Below are 14,790 nucleotides of genomic sequence, written 5' to 3'. Positions count from 1 at the left end.
CGAAATCCAATCTAAATTTCAAAAAAAAAAAATACTTTTCAAAAATTAATTTTTGTTTTTCAAAATCTAATTTTTCTCCTGATACTCTACTTTTTTATTTCTTTCTCATATTTATCTCTAACAAAATTCTTTCTCACTCTAAATTTTTTTTCATCCTAAATTTCGCTCTACAAAATCTATGTTTCTCTCGCTAAAATTTTTATATTCTAAATTTTATTATTATTTCTCTTTCTCCAAAATTTTCATCTTGCTATATCTTTATTTTTTTTAACAAATCATTCTCATTTATGTCCAGAAAGTTAATATTTTCTCGAACTTTTTCTCTCTCTACAATTTTGTTTTTTTAAAACTTTTTTTTCTTCTTAATCTATTTTTCCTCTGAAAATTATATCTTATTTTCTCGTTCAATTATCTTTTAACTATAACTTGTATTTATCTTTTTATTTATTTATTTTCTCTAAAAAATATATTTTGAATATTATTTTTATCTTTAAATTTTTTCACACTATTATTTTGCTTTTTCTTTCTAATTTCTTTTTTTCTTTAACGTATCTTTTTCTCTCAACTTTAATTTTTTTCTTTGAAAATTTTCTTGTTTTGTCTTTAAATTTTCTTTTTCTCTCCAAAATTTATATTTAAAAAAGTTTATTTTCATCCTTCTAATCTTGTATTTCGTGTCTCTACATTAGGGATGACAGAAATTCTCTAGAGTCGAGTCCCTTGAAGAATAGGAAATTCATGTCTCAAACCCGTCCTGATTCTTTTTTTTAAATAATTAATATATTTTTTACTAACATATTTACTTAATTGTGAATAAAATATTAAATATTTTTTAAAACTAATTATTTATAATAGTAAATAATAATTCTAAAAATAATTCATATATATTTATTACACTTCTTTATAAAATTCTAAAAATAATTAACATTAATTACAAAATCGGTAATTTTTCCTGCGAATATCCCCTTCCCAAAATAATGATTCTTTAACATGGTTCTGGATTCCCGAATCGATGAACGAGGTGGAGATGGTGGACTAAAAATTTTCACGAGCACGAAAATGGAGAGCACGTCTTCAATTCCGCCCCACATTATTGTCATCTCTACTCTAGATTAAATCTTCTCTTTAATATATATTTCCAATTTTGTAACTTTTTTAAAAATAGAAAACCAACAATGGTTATCAAACATATTTGGTTTTCTGTTTTTAAAAAACAAAAGACAAAAACCCATTATCAAACATGTATGGTTTTTATTTTTTAAAAAAGAAAATTAGAAAAAAAAAACCAAAAACCAAAAACTAAAAATAAAAATGATTATGAAATGGGCCCTAAATATTTTTGTTAACCGCCCCTTCAATTAATTTTTACTCAAAACTTCAATATCATCTAACAAACCCTAAATTTAGATATAACTGCTACAATTCTTACGCTCTATGCAATTTCAACCCACTAATTTAGTTTATGATTATTATACACAAAGTTGCCCATTAAATAACCTTGCAAATACTTAAAAAAAAAAAAAAAAACAGCTCTAGTGTCAGTTTTAGTTTGAATCCTATCAATTTCATATCAAATATCTATTTTTATAATTTCATTTGATACGTATGAGAAAACTTTTTTCAAACGCAAAGTAAAAATTGTAATAATTTTTAAAGTTGAAGGTGAATATTGCAACCACTTATTTAAGGTGTAATTTAAAAAAATTCAAAATTTAGAGTAACATTGTATCAATTTGTCTAGTTGGATTGAAATTCAGATTTTTCCTAAAATTTAGTTGACATTAAATCGATAACTGGACAACTAATTCAGTTCCCAAACCCTTGTTTTTCTAGTTTTTTTCTTAAAAAAAAAAGTTTTAGTTTCGTTTTTTTTATATAATCAAATAATTAGTATTTTTTTAGTACAACATGAAAGATGGAGATTCAAACTTATTTAGTTGGTAATAGATATTTTAATAACTATATTATATCGAATATATATATATATATACACGCTCTAATTTGACAAATGATTAAATAGTTAACTGCGTACGCGAGATAAACAAGAATTACAGTAGCACTGAAATGATTAAGGAAATCTTACTAATACAAATAACGACCTTCATGTAAATCAGTCCCACTACACTCTGTGCCTTTAATCGCTAGATGGTGCATGGACTCTGTCTCCATGTTGGGTCGGGTCATGGGTGCCAATTGCCAGAGGCCCTCGGGTGCACATTGGCCTCCGCCCATATTAAAATATTTTGCCCAAAATAAATAATTTTCCACTTAATATTTCCACATATTTCAGATTTGTATTTATTTTTCTAAAAGTTTGGTTTCCGTACATACCATATTTTGTCCTGATCATTTTTTTTTATTTCCTCCGGATCTTCTTTGTTTGAAGTAAAAAAGAAAAGTAAAAAATTAATTAAAAAAAATTAAAATTAAGTTAATTAATGAAAAATGAGAATTTAAAAATAGCTTTTTTACTTAATCTCTCGAGCTCCCCCTTTTTTTTTCTCTCATTATCTCCCCATTCTCCCGAGTTCTACGTTTTCGACTCTCCAGCATTTTTTTTCTCTCCTCCATTTGGTGTCATTTCTTCCACTCATTTCTAGTTGAACTGAACATCCATATTGGAAGATTTGAAATTTCTTTTGCTATTTTTTTTTCTCTCCTTTTCAAATTGCTGAAACAAAATACTTTTATTTAATTATAGATTGTTATTTATTAATATTGATATTTAATTCAATACTTATGGGCTTGTGAGTGTTGAGAACTGAGATTAATTTTGTAATTAAAAGCTAATTTTAAATGGAAACGCTGCAAGGAACTCCTCTTGCCGTCACTCCAGGCTCCGAATACGGCTTCAAAAGCTGATAAGGGTCGACTCCAGCTCCATGTCTGTTCTTTAACTTAGGATTTGCATTCCTCTGATCAATAATATCTTCCAATTTTTTCAACCTCCCACTGAACTTGTCAAACGCTTGCTTTACAACAGGGTCATCACCCCATGCTGGTTCCATATCCTCTCCCAAATACTCCTCTTCTGGAGAATGAGTTGACAATATACTTAGAATGGACAAAAGCACAGTCGCCTGAATATGTGCAGGAAATGTGTCTAGAAATACACGTTCTGGGTCTTCAAGAAAGCGCTTCCAAAGCTTCGAGTTGGGTTCTTCTGTGGGGACGTTGATTCTGGCAACACTGGGTCGCGCTGGAAAATAGCTTGCGAAATAATATTGTCCAAAGTTAACTGCTGCGTGGTGGCCAGAAGTAACCCACATCATGCTGCTGACAACGTCAATAAGGTCTTCAGGAGTGTTGAGGATGGGCCACCATGGTTCCTCTTTCTTATCTCCGTGGCCCACGCTTCGAATTTCTGTCCACCATGCTTGGAGTTCCTTATCTGACTTCACAACGCCTGGGTCTGGATAGTAGTGGTTCACATATTCTGTTGCCCACTCTTTAATGGCGTCCCAAAGAATTAGCCCATCGTTCGCAAAAGGGTAGTCTTCAATGCTCAGCTTTACACCATGAGCTGCATTTGGATCCTCAACGGCCATTCCTCTTCCGGAAACAAACAACTTATTAGCATGGTAACTAAACGCGGGGAAAAATACAAGGCAATTTAAAAGAATTAGTTGGCAGCAACAGTTACCTGTGAATTAAGTCCGCAGGCAAAGCTTCCAAGTTGAACTGCCACTGCTTCTGGTAGACCATAGAACTAACTTCCATAGAATATTTTCCAAGTGAGAAGGCGGTCTCGATGATCCCTCCTACATTGGTAAGAGCTTCCCGAGCAATTGCATTGATCTCCATCGTGTACCGAAAATGGGGGTGCAGCAGTCTATAAATTGGATGCATTGCACTTAATTGTCGATGCATAGCAATAATGTAGGGTTCTACCGAACAATGAGTTCTAAGCCTGTAAGTGAAGATTAATAAAACAAAAAAATATATTTTAAGCAACTTTTTCTTTAAGTACTTATCAATAGTTCAATGTTAAAAAGACATACCAGTGGCTAACAAGTTGGTGATAGCCAGAGTCATGAGCGAGAACATGAGCTTTGGCAATCCTCCAAAGCCAAAGGCCAGTGGAATTCAAACATGGTGTGAAAACGTCTTTCCATTGTTGTTTGCCGTCTATTGGTGGCCTAGTGAGCTCAATAGCTAGGGGCTTCAGAGTGTTATCTGGATTTAAGAAGAATAACGTCCTTGACCCATATAATGTCTTGCCTTCGATCTTTCGTACCTTTGCTACATATGGTAGAAACAGATCATGGTAATCTAATATATATAACTTCTTCTGCTCCACCGCCTGCAACCCAAAATAATCAAACTCTTTACACACGGAAAAATATATTTTTTGTTCATAATGTTTGACGTAAATATCTATTTGGTTACTAAAATTTCAAAATGCATATTTTTAGTCCATGAGATTTTCAGTATGTGTGTATTTAGTCCCTAAAGTTTCAAAATGTACATCTTTAATCGCTGAAGTTTGAAAAATTGTTCTAAGGATCATTTGACAGTTAGTTGATCATTTGTGATTTTTTCTCTCCCCTCTCTTTCTCTTTTTATCCCATTTCCCGCCAATGTTATTGCCACCACTGCCAACCCACCCACCCGCTGTCGCCGTAGCCACACTTTCTCGCACCTTTGGTTCTCTCTCTCCTTTTCTTTTTCTAACCTTCATTCTAGATCTAGAACGAAGGAGAGAGGAAGACCTCATCCTCCTGCCGACAATTGCAAAGGACAAAGCACGACGATGGTAATGCGATGGAGAAAGTGCCACGTCTCTTTTCTTTTTCTCACCTTCATTCTAGATCTGGAACGAAGGAGAGAGGGAGACCTCATCCTCTTGCCGACAATTGCAAAGGACAAAGCACGACGATGGTAATGCAATGGAGAAAGTGCCGCGACGGCAGACGGTTGGTCGACGGTGGCAGCAGGCCGGAGATGAGAAAGAAAAAGAAGGGAGAGGAAGAGAGAAAACCACGGACAGTCAACCGTCAATAATGGAATATTTTGACCAAATATTCCATTTTGAAACTTAGGGATCAAATAGACACCTACTCCAAATCCATCAAATCGACACTTGCTTCAAATCGGAAGAACCAAAAGTGTATTTTTTTCAAAATATATTATACGTAATTGAAATTAAATTGTCAAATCGCTTGCTCGTACCTCATTGAGAGTCATGAATCCTTTGATTTGTTGCTCAACTATTTCATTGGTGATTGCTGATTTAGTTGGACCATAAATGGCAGGGTCAAGTTTACTCTCTAATGGCCATTCCTGTAAAAAATTTCTAATGGCAATAAGTTTCCTATATCAATGAAAAGTCCTATGTGCGTTTTATGAGTTTAAAGGACGTTCTGGAGCATTGAAGTGGAAGGGTAGGACTTAGGAGATAGTAATCATACCGTGACAAGCCTTATGCTACACGGATTGAGACCTGCAAGGGTTTGTCTAGCAAATTCCTCATCTTTAAACCAAAAGAATTTGTCGCCTTGAGAATAATGAAGAATTACATTCTAATCAGTTAAGTAACAAAAAACAAAAAGGAAGAAGAAAGCACAAACGATTTGAATATTTGAATATTGCTTAATTAGAGTTGTTCTTACTATCGAGGACTGCTTGGGAAGGACCTAAGAGCAGGATACGCACAACCTTATCCACAGCAAAATCAATAAGTCTTGGAAGAAGAGCACTCGGCTCCCACGTGTATTTAGAAGAAGGCAACAACATAACCCTATTTGTGAAACGCGACTCTATGTCTTGGGCTATCGCCTCCAAAGCTGGTATGAAGCCATGTAACATTGAATAAACTGTCTTTACTGCCGGGGTTGTAACCTGTTTTGTATCTATGAATGCCTCGTCTCGAGGCACATAAAAGTTTGAACTCGTTACCTCCGATAATGGATCTACACATATAATTTTCCCCATGTTACTATCATATAATAGTAAAGAAAGATGAAATAGTAAAGAAAATTACCTGCTTGAGAACGTGCACGTCCAGTTCTACAACGTCGAGGGTAAGGATGTTGCTTACCGCCAAGAATTGGTCTTTTAAATTCGTCGCCTCTGTCGGGATCGCCAAGATCGTTGTAAACATCATAATCATATATCCTATGGTGAGACTCTCGTTTTCCATGTCCGTTGCCTTGCAAAATTTTGAGGTCTTCTTCTCTAAACCTCTTTAGCCCCTCTGGTGTATTTGATGGCAAGTATGACTGAACATCATCAATCACATAGTTAGTAATAAACTCAATATGGTAAAATATGTGTCACTTGCTCATCTAGTCAAAGTCCAAAAATGTACAATATAAAGACTCATATGGAAAGTAACAGAAAGAGATAAATAGTTACAACAAATCAACTAACTAATCAAAGAAGTTAGTTAGACTATAAAGTTAGCGTGGGTTTAGAAGTGAGGATAAGAATAGTAATTTTAGAAAAAAGATTTAAATATAATTGATTTTCTAAAATAATTATTCAAATGATACTTTAAATTGAATTTAAAGGGATTTAAATTAAATTTTTAATTTGTTAAAGAAAAGTGATTTTGATTGACATGATGTTAAATATGTGGTGTTAGTCTTTTTTTTTTTAATTGATTTTTGTAATATTGTTTAATCTCCAATTTTATTCTCTCACATAAAATAGTCATAACTTATTAGGAACCATTTTAGTTTTACAACTAACATTTAACCATATCCAAAAAAGTACGCAGATGCAAATACGAGGCCAAGTTATTGAATGTGTGACCTTAGTGGTGAAGAAGATTCTCCTATCATGGCTGTGAGACTTGGGACTGAGCCAAGAATTACATGAGAAGCGAAGAGGGCCATAGGGAACGCCATGGATGACAATATCCTTGAGGAACAGCTCTGTGTTATACTGATTCTCAACCAAAACCGCTCCAATTGCACCAAACTCTGCTGGAATATTTACTAACTCCGTCTCGTACGTAATTTCCCCATCCTCCTCCTCTCTGCCTACTTTCTGGGCATAGCCTTTTATTGTTCCCTTCTCCAATCCTGTGGCTGAGTACAGAATTTTTCTTCATTCAAATCCAGACCCCAACCATGTAAAAATCATAAGGTAAAAAGATGGGGTTTTTCCTTCTTTGGTAAGAAATAATTGGAACCCCCACCAAAAAAAGAAGACAAAAAATGGTAGTTAATTTGGGACCACCGGAGAAGTTGGCATGCATGCACGTATAGGACGCAACTAAATAATGGAAATGGTAAATTTAATATATAGACAATCAATCAGGCAGACGTACTGGGATCCATCTCAGTACTGAGAAGCTCGAAGACAAGTGTTTTGGTGCCCCACAAATAATCAGTAACATCGTAAAGCCATCGTTTGAGGCCAAGGTTGGGAAGCAGCAACCTGCCGACATGTCGTTTGACAGTAACAACAACATGAGCAGAAAAGGGGTTCTCCATGGGAGCCGCAACGGAGGCTTTAACGGCAGTGGAGGGAGAAGCTGAAGCGAAGCGGCCGCGGAGGCGAGGGGTGTTTGGAATAGGATGCTTAAGCAGCAAAGCTTCGACATTGTTCTCAACAAATGGGTTCCGGTTCCGGTACACAAAGTGAAAGTGGGGAGATGAGTTATAAACTGGAGATTTCAACATTTTGTTTTCTCAAAGCTTCAACTTGTTTGGGAGGAGACCTGGTGAGTGGTGAGTGGTGAGTGGTGAGAGGTATTTTATAAACAAGAAGATTTCAAAATATAACAACCCACCAGTATAAGTGTATCCCACTCTTTATGTACTGACCCGTCGCATCCATCTCTCATCACCACAATAATATTTAGAAATAGAAGAGAAAAGAAGATATATTTTTTTTCTGTCAAATTTTTAGTACTCCAATGGGTCAGCAACTAAATAATATTCGTAAGGCTGTCTTATATTGCCTCGAAAATTGTCTAGTGAAGTTATTTGAGTAGAGATGATGTATGACCCTATTTTTTTATGTTGTAATTTGGCCACACATATCTCGTGGTTGGTTTGGACAACCACAGCATTGCCCCTGCAGCGAGGGAAAACATCTCTGTAGGGTTGCAGCAACATGACTATCACTTTCGTAACCATTTTGTTTTACCCCTATGTGGTTCTCCTTACAACAGATTAGAACAGAATTCATTGCCAAAAATATATTTTATAATTTTTCTCTATTGTCAGCCACATTTTGTAATTCACGTTTTTTTTAATTTCAAAATACATAACAACTAAAAAGACGTAACAACTAGATTTGTATTTGCTCTAAAAGTGACTAGTTTGGTTTCAACTTTTAGAAAATAAATCTAAAAGTTTAATGAAGGGTTACTAAGGAAATGTTAACGTAGCATTAGTACATTGGTAACTAAATCGAAAAAATAATTGCATAAAGAAATCCATGAACCATCAAGATGTGTGTGAGGAGGAAAACAAGTTACAAGTTAACATCAAAATCAAACAAACGGTTGCTATGGTAGAGAACATATTTGTTTGCAGCTATGAAAAAGAGACGATTCAAGAAGGCGAGAAAGAGTGAAAAAAAAAAAGAAAGAAGAAATAATTATCCAACTCATAAATATCACACCATCTTATTGTTAGTGACACTAACAAAAGTTTGACTTAAAAGACCTTTTTAGAACTATTTTCAAATAGTCATGAATCAAACTAAACTCAAACTCAAAGACAAAATATACGTATATTTTACCCGAAATAAAATCTACCTTCACAGTTTCAAAAAAGTTTCAAACAAATTCTTTCTTAATAACACATTGAAATTGAATATCATAACAAATATGTTAAAGATATATATACTTGAATAATATTTGGGTACTAATCCCTTAACACTCTTATATTGACCATCATTAAAATTTTGACAATTCTTTAACTTTTTGATAGCAGAAAAGATATTTCTCTTCCTGCATTCTTCTCTCCTACTTATCAAAAATTTAATAGTGATCGGTGCTGACCGATTATTTCCTAAGTTCTCTTCATATACTTTTTAATAAGGTAACATTTTCGTAATGATATAACGAATCTTAGTCTGTGTTTGGTACCTTTTAAAATGGCTTATGGAGGATAAATTTAATTTAATTAATTTTTTTTTTTGAAAAAAGTAGTAGTGAGAGTGCTTTTAACCAATTAAAGAATTCTAAAAATAAATAAGTAAAATATTTAAAATGCTTGAAGCATTTAAGTTAAGTTGAAGTTGTATATCAAGAAACAACAGATTAGTTGTGTAACTTTCATCTAAATGGAAACGCTATACGGAACTCCCTTTCCTGTGACTCCAGGTTCTGAATATGGCTTCAAAAGTTGGTAAGGCTCCACTCCAGCTCCATGTCTGTTCTTCAATTTAGGATTCCCATTCCTTTCATCAATAATCTCTTCCAATTTCTTCAATTTCCCACTAAACTTCTCAAATGCTTCCTTTATAATTGCATCCTCACCCCATGCCGGCTCCATCTCCCCTCCCAAATACTTCTCGTCTGGAGGATGAGTTGACAATATATTTAGAATACACAGAAGCACAGATGCTTCAACATGTGTAGGAAATGTGTCTGAGAACACTTTTTCTGGATTCTCAAGGAAGTACTTCCAAAGTCTTGAGTTAGGATCTTCTGTGGGCACGTCCACTCTGGCAAAACTAGGCCGAATTGGAAAGTATCTTGTGAAAAAATACTGTCCAAAATTTACTGCTGCGTGGTGACCAGAAGTGACCCACATGATGGTGGTGACAACGTCTATAAGGTCTTTGGGAGTGTTGAGGATCGGCCACCATGGTTCGTCCTTTTTATCTCCATGGCCGACCGTTCGAATCTCCATCCACCATGCTTGAAGTTCCTCATCTAACTTGATAAGATTTGGTTCTGGGTAGTAGTGATTCACATATTCTGTTGCCCACTGTTTGATAGCTTCCCAAAGGATTAGGGCATCGTTGGCAAATGGGTAGTCTTCAATAGTCAATTTTAGACCATGAGGTGCATTTGGATCCTCAACCGCCAATCCCCTTCCAAAAACAATAAGATATACATAAAAATTAACTAATTTTAGTGATTTTTTACTAAAAATGTAATCTCACGTTGTATTAAGGTAATATTTACCTATTAATTAAGTCAGCAGGCAAAGCTTCTAAGTTGAATTGCCATTGCTTTTGGTAGACCACAGAAGTAATTTCCATGGAATACTTTCCTGGTGAAAAAGCAGTCTCAATAATCCCTTCTACGTTGATGAGAGTTTTGCGAGCAGCTGCATTAATCTCAATGGTGCCTCGAAAATGTGGATGCAAAAGTCTATAAATTGGATGCATTGCACTAAGTTGTCTGTGTGTAGCGATGATGTAAGGTTCTACTGAACAATGAGTTCTAAGCCTATAAATTAAAAATATAACAAAATAACGTCACCTTTTAATTAAAATAATATTTATCAATAGTTTAATGTGTAAGAAAAAGGAAATGAAAAGAAAGACAATTTACCAGTGGCTAACAAGTTGGTGATAACCAAAATCATGGGCAACAACATGAGCTTTGGCAATCCTCCAAAGCCAGAGGCCAGTGGCATCACAACATGGTTTGAAAACGTCTTTCCATTGTGGTTTGGCGTTGGTTGGCGGCCTAGTGAGCTCAATGGCCAATGGCTTTAAAGTGTTATCTGGGTTTAAGAAGAATAACGTCCTCGAACCGTATAGTGTTTTGCCTTTAAGCTTTCGTACCTTTGTTACATATGGTAGGAATAGATCATGATAATCTAATGCAAATAACTTCTTTTGTTTCACCGCCTGCACTACCCAACAGTACTCAAAATTTAACACAAAAAGATTTTGATCCAAGTGGAAGAAACATGCCTATGTGCGTATATATACCTCATCAAGTGTCATGAATCCTTTGATTTGCTCCTCGACTATTTCATCGGTGATTGCTGACTCAGGAGGACCATAAATACAAGGGTCAAGCTTACTTTTAATTGGCCATTCCTAGAAAAAAAATTAATATCTCAGAGGTCAGTTTCTTGTATCAACTGCAAGATCGTGTTTATCTCAAGTAAAGATCAGTTATTGTAGATAAATTATCATACCGTGACAAGCCTTATGCTATATGGATTAAGACCTGCAAGGGTCTGTCTAGCAAATTCCTCATCTCTAAACCAGAAGAATTTATCTCCTGAAGAATGAAGAATTGCGTCTCAATTAAGAACAACAAACACATATATTAGTGATATTTTTTAATCACACGTCCATTATCAATTGATTTTGAGATAGAATTTTATGAATATTGATACTTCTTATAGAATTCTTACCGTTAAATGTTTGTGAAGGACTTGGAAGGACATCCACCACCTTATGAGCAACGAAGTCAACAAGTCTCCGAAGAAGTGTATTGAGATTCCAAGTGTGTTTAGAAAGATTGTTTGTGTTAGACAAGTGTGAGGAACACAAGTTTGTGTCCGCCTCCAAAGTTGGTACGACGCAATGTAACATCCAAGAAACTGCCTTTGCTAACATGTTTACCTGTTTTATTTCAAGGAATGTTTCGTCTCGTGGCACATAAACATTGAGACTTCTCACTTCTGATAACGGATCTAAATTTTCCACGTCACCAAAGATTTTTCCTTAGTTAATTACCACCTTAATACATAGTTCGCATATTATATGAAAGCTCGTATTAAGGTAAAACCAAAAACAAAACAAAAACCTGTTGGTGAACGTGAACGTCCTGTCCTACAGCGTCGAGGATAAGGATGTTGTTTACCACCAAGCACTGGTCTTTTATACTCATCGCCATTGTCTGGATCTCCGAGATCATTGTAGACATCATAATCATATATTCTATGGTGGGCCTCGCGCTTTCCACTGCCATTGTCTTGTAAATTCCTTAGCTCTTTTGCTCTAAACCTCTTTAGACCATCAGGTGTGTTTGATGGCAAGTAGGACTGATAAAAAGATCAATCAAGGAGGTGGTGAATTATTTAATATTCACGAGATTCTATCCATTGAAAATGAAAAATGAGAGGAGTAGCTATGCCTGTTATAAACATTTATCAGATTCTTTATTTTTTTAATGTGTGATCCTTAACATGAATGAAAAGTAAGACGATGCGAAGAGGTGTTTTAGAGTGACCTTGGTGGTAAAGAAGATTCTCCTATCACCGCTGTGAGACTTGGGACTGAGCCAAGAATTACATGAGAAGCGAACAGGGCCAGTGGGAAGGCCTTGGATGACAATATCCTTGAGGAACAGCTCTTTGTTGTGCTGATTCTCGACCAAAACTGCTCCAATTGCACCGAAGTCCGCCGGAATTACAAACTTTATATCATACATAATTACCTCAGCATCCTCTCTGGCGACTTTCTTGGCATACACTTTTATTGTGCCCTTCTCCAGTCCCGTTGCTGAGTACAACAAGTTTTTTCATTCAAAACCGAACTCCAACCATGTAAATAAAATAGCTAAAGACCAAAAACAAGTTTGCGAAACGAAATCATGCATGAATATAACTGTAGGGGTTTTCTTTTTCTTTTTTTTTTTTTTCCTAAAAAGTTTCAAAACAGGGTATAAAAGGAACAAGTTTTTGGTACAGAATGTATTCAAATCGACTTCATGAGTATAATATGTAACTATTTCTTCTGTTAGATAAATTAGGAATATAATTATGTCACTATTTCTTTTGCCATACTTCTTCATCACAAGTTAGATTTGATTAAATTATAAAATTTTAAATTTTATACCTTTGAAAATACATATTTATTTTATGCTATTTATATAATTATCTCATGAAAAAGTTAATAGTAAAATTTTAAACCAGAAAAAAATTTTCAAAGTCTTATTGTGACTTTTTTTTTGATGTTTGGACTAGACTTTGTTGACCTTTATGCTAAAGAAGTCCCTATGAAGTTTGGGTCAAAATCCTTAAACCCGTGTTGTTGTCAACTATTTTTAGGTAGCAATGTGAACTTTCTTGAAAGTTCGAACTAACTATCTTTTAGTCGAAGATACGTGTCTTTATTCAATTCAACTAAGTTTAGGTTAGCGACAAAAACATGAACTTACTTCGCATGGTTATTAATTTTTCAGGGTTAAATTATATAAGTTCTAACTTGTGTATAATAATAAATATTAAAAAAGTGCTTAATTAAATCTCTACGCTTTCTATTGGAGTACCTATTTAAACTTACTTTTCCATAGGGTGTTGGATATGTTTATTTGTATTGTTCTATTTATATATAATAACTGTTATGGGTAAAAGAAAAAATCCAAACTACGAATGAATTACAGAGATTGAACTCATGGGCTCTAGAGCCTGAATCCCGCAAGCCCAGCCCATGGGAGAAATACCATGGGCCTTGACCCACATGGGTTCGAGCCCATGGGCCTAACCCGATGGGTGTGACCATGAGCCCAGCCGTTAGACTTACCCACGGATCGGAGCATGAGACTAGCCCCTTGTGCTAAAACCCCATTTTTCGCGCTGTTTTGGGAAATCTAACGGGCTGTCCAACTTGTTTTCCTAGATTAGATTATGAATTGTTTATCTAGTTTAGAGGTTTCACGGAATCTCATCCATCCAAAAAAGTGTTGTACAGAGCAAATTACTCATCTGCGCTGATTTCACGCAGCAACAATTATAAATGTGAAGGTTGAGATTCCATCCTACTAGCATTGATACTTAAATTAGCAAATTAAGATAAGCAAAAAAAAAAAAAGAATACAGCTCACGTACTGGGATCCAGGTCAGCACTGAGAAGCTCCAAAACAGGTGGTTTGGTTTTGGTGGCCCAGAAATGAGTAATACCATCAATGCTTGGAAAGGGCGGCCGTTTGAGAGTGACGACAACTGCGGCAGAAACGGGGTTCCCAGTGGGAGTCGCGGCGGAGGATTTAACGGCAGAATTAGGAGAGTCGAAGCAGAGGCGAGGGGCGGCGTTTGGTTTCACACTCTGTCGTCCAATAGGAAGCAAATTAGGTTCGGCAACATTATTACTCAGAAGAAATGGACCACGGTAAATACACAGGGCTTGTTTGGAGTTATAAACGGGAGACTTCAGCATTTTCTACTTGTTTTGCGTTACTTTTTGCTGATAAAAGCTTTAGATGACCTCAACTCAAGTAGCATGAGATGAGGGCTATATATATATTATATATATATTAATATAATATATGCCACCTTAGCCAACAAACAAGCACAACTCTAATACAACTCTCAACTGTGTGTGTACCCTCTTTAAAAGTTGATGTTTATATGTCTCAAAAAAAAAAAAAGGTTGTATGTTTGAAAACATGTTTCTTGTGTAACTCGTTCAATTTATTTAAACATTTTTTAAATTTCGAATAGTGGCCACTACCCAAAAAAAAAATCTCCCTCAAGTTATGAGTGGTCAATACGTTCACAGAAATTATTTTATTCCATTCTATTTTTCTAGATGAAGAATAATTTACAGAGACTCTGTCTCATTTAGATCAACGAATCCTTATTTAGGGAGGGTCACACGAAAATTTACGATTTTAGTAATTAATTTTAAAATTTAAAAAATAAAAAAGAGTAATAAATATATAAATATTTATTACTCTTTTTTATTGAAAATTAATTACTTACTAGTATAAATAATTAGTTTTAAAAACATTTTATTTTACTCATAGTTGGGTAAATTAGTTAATAAAATATATTTACTTATTTAAAAAATGAAATTTGGGACGGAATCCGAGTTTGGTGGAAAATGCATTCCATGTTTTTGGAGTGGAGACTCAACCCTCATAAATTTTTGTTATTCCTGAGGTAGATACACGAAAATAAAAATTTAGAA

At 34.8% G+C, this 14,790-nt stretch overlaps 3 protein-coding genes across 3 annotated transcripts; all 3 read right to left on the bottom strand.

Moving 5' to 3' along the window:
* Positions 1-2,654: 2,654 nt before the first annotated feature.
* Positions 2,655-7,775, bottom strand: LOC111017309 (linoleate 13S-lipoxygenase 2-1, chloroplastic). The gene is made up of 9 exons (XM_022293021.2): positions 7,277-7,775; positions 6,757-7,034; positions 5,984-6,221; positions 5,613-5,912; positions 5,412-5,497; positions 5,173-5,283; positions 4,002-4,303; positions 3,644-3,910; positions 2,655-3,552 (listed from the first exon to the last, which is right to left on the bottom strand). The coding sequence occupies exons 1-9, from the start codon at positions 7,629-7,631 to the stop codon at positions 2,793-2,795; spliced, it is 2,697 nt and encodes an 898-aa protein (XP_022148713.2). The 5' UTR covers positions 7,632-7,775; the 3' UTR covers positions 2,655-2,792.
* Positions 7,776-9,180: 1,405 nt separating this feature from the next.
* LOC111017327 (linoleate 13S-lipoxygenase 2-1, chloroplastic-like) lies at positions 9,181-11,815 on the bottom strand. The gene is made up of 7 exons (XM_022293042.2): positions 11,684-11,815; positions 11,289-11,570; positions 11,067-11,152; positions 10,855-10,965; positions 10,469-10,770; positions 10,097-10,363; positions 9,181-10,002 (listed from the first exon to the last, which is right to left on the bottom strand). The coding sequence occupies exons 2-7, from the start codon at positions 11,491-11,493 to the stop codon at positions 9,243-9,245; spliced, it is 1,731 nt and encodes a 576-aa protein (XP_022148734.2). The 5' UTR covers positions 11,494-11,570; positions 11,684-11,815; the 3' UTR covers positions 9,181-9,242.
* A 231-nt stretch (positions 11,816-12,046) lies between these two features.
* LOC148212626 (lipoxygenase 2.3, chloroplastic-like) lies at positions 12,047-14,075 on the bottom strand. The gene is made up of 2 exons (XM_088120895.1): positions 13,710-14,075; positions 12,047-12,381 (listed from the first exon to the last, which is right to left on the bottom strand). The coding sequence occupies exons 1-2, from the start codon at positions 14,035-14,037 to the stop codon at positions 12,047-12,049; spliced, it is 663 nt and encodes a 220-aa protein (XP_087977021.1). The 5' UTR covers positions 14,038-14,075.
* Positions 14,076-14,790: the final 715 nt, after the last annotated feature.

Source organism: Momordica charantia (assembly GCF_013281855.1).
Source record: "Momordica charantia cultivar OHB3-1 chromosome 2 unlocalized genomic scaffold, Mcharantia_2.0 BLBB01000002.1, whole genome shotgun sequence".
Classification (NCBI taxonomy): domain Eukaryota; kingdom Viridiplantae; phylum Streptophyta; class Magnoliopsida; order Cucurbitales; family Cucurbitaceae; genus Momordica; species Momordica charantia.
The sequence above is the reverse complement of the archived record's forward strand: the minus strand, read 5'-3'. Positions and strand labels throughout refer to the sequence as shown.

Bases quoted from the DNA above. Each gene is read 5' to 3' on its own strand.
- LOC111017309 (XM_022293021.2), bottom strand. From the start codon at position 7,631: ATGTTGAAATCTCCAGTTTATAACTCATCTCCCCACTTTCACTTTGTG. The intron at 7,035-7,276 runs GTACGTCTGCCT...TTCTGTACTCAG, and splicing joins CAGTACTGAGATGGATCCCA to CCACAGGATTGGAGAAGGGA. The intron at 5,284-5,411 runs GTATGATTACTA...AATTTTTTACAG, and splicing joins GTAGCATAAGGCTTGTCACG to GAATGGCCATTAGAGAGTAA.
- LOC111017327 (XM_022293042.2), bottom strand. From the start codon at position 11,493: ATGTTAGCAAAGGCAGTTTCTTGGATGTTACATTGCGTCGTACCAACT. The intron at 10,966-11,066 runs GTATGATAATTT...TTTTTTTTCTAG, and splicing joins ATAGCATAAGGCTTGTCACG to GAATGGCCAATTAAAAGTAA. The intron at 10,003-10,096 runs GTAAATATTACC...TGTTTTTGGAAG, and splicing joins CCTGCTGACTTAATTAATAG to GGGATTGGCGGTTGAGGATC.
- LOC148212626 (XM_088120895.1), bottom strand. From the start codon at position 14,037: ATGCTGAAGTCTCCCGTTTATAACTCCAAACAAGCCCTGTGTATTTAC. The intron at 12,382-13,709 runs GTACGTGAGCTG...TGTTGTACTCAG, and splicing joins CAGTGCTGACCTGGATCCCA to CAACGGGACTGGAGAAGGGC.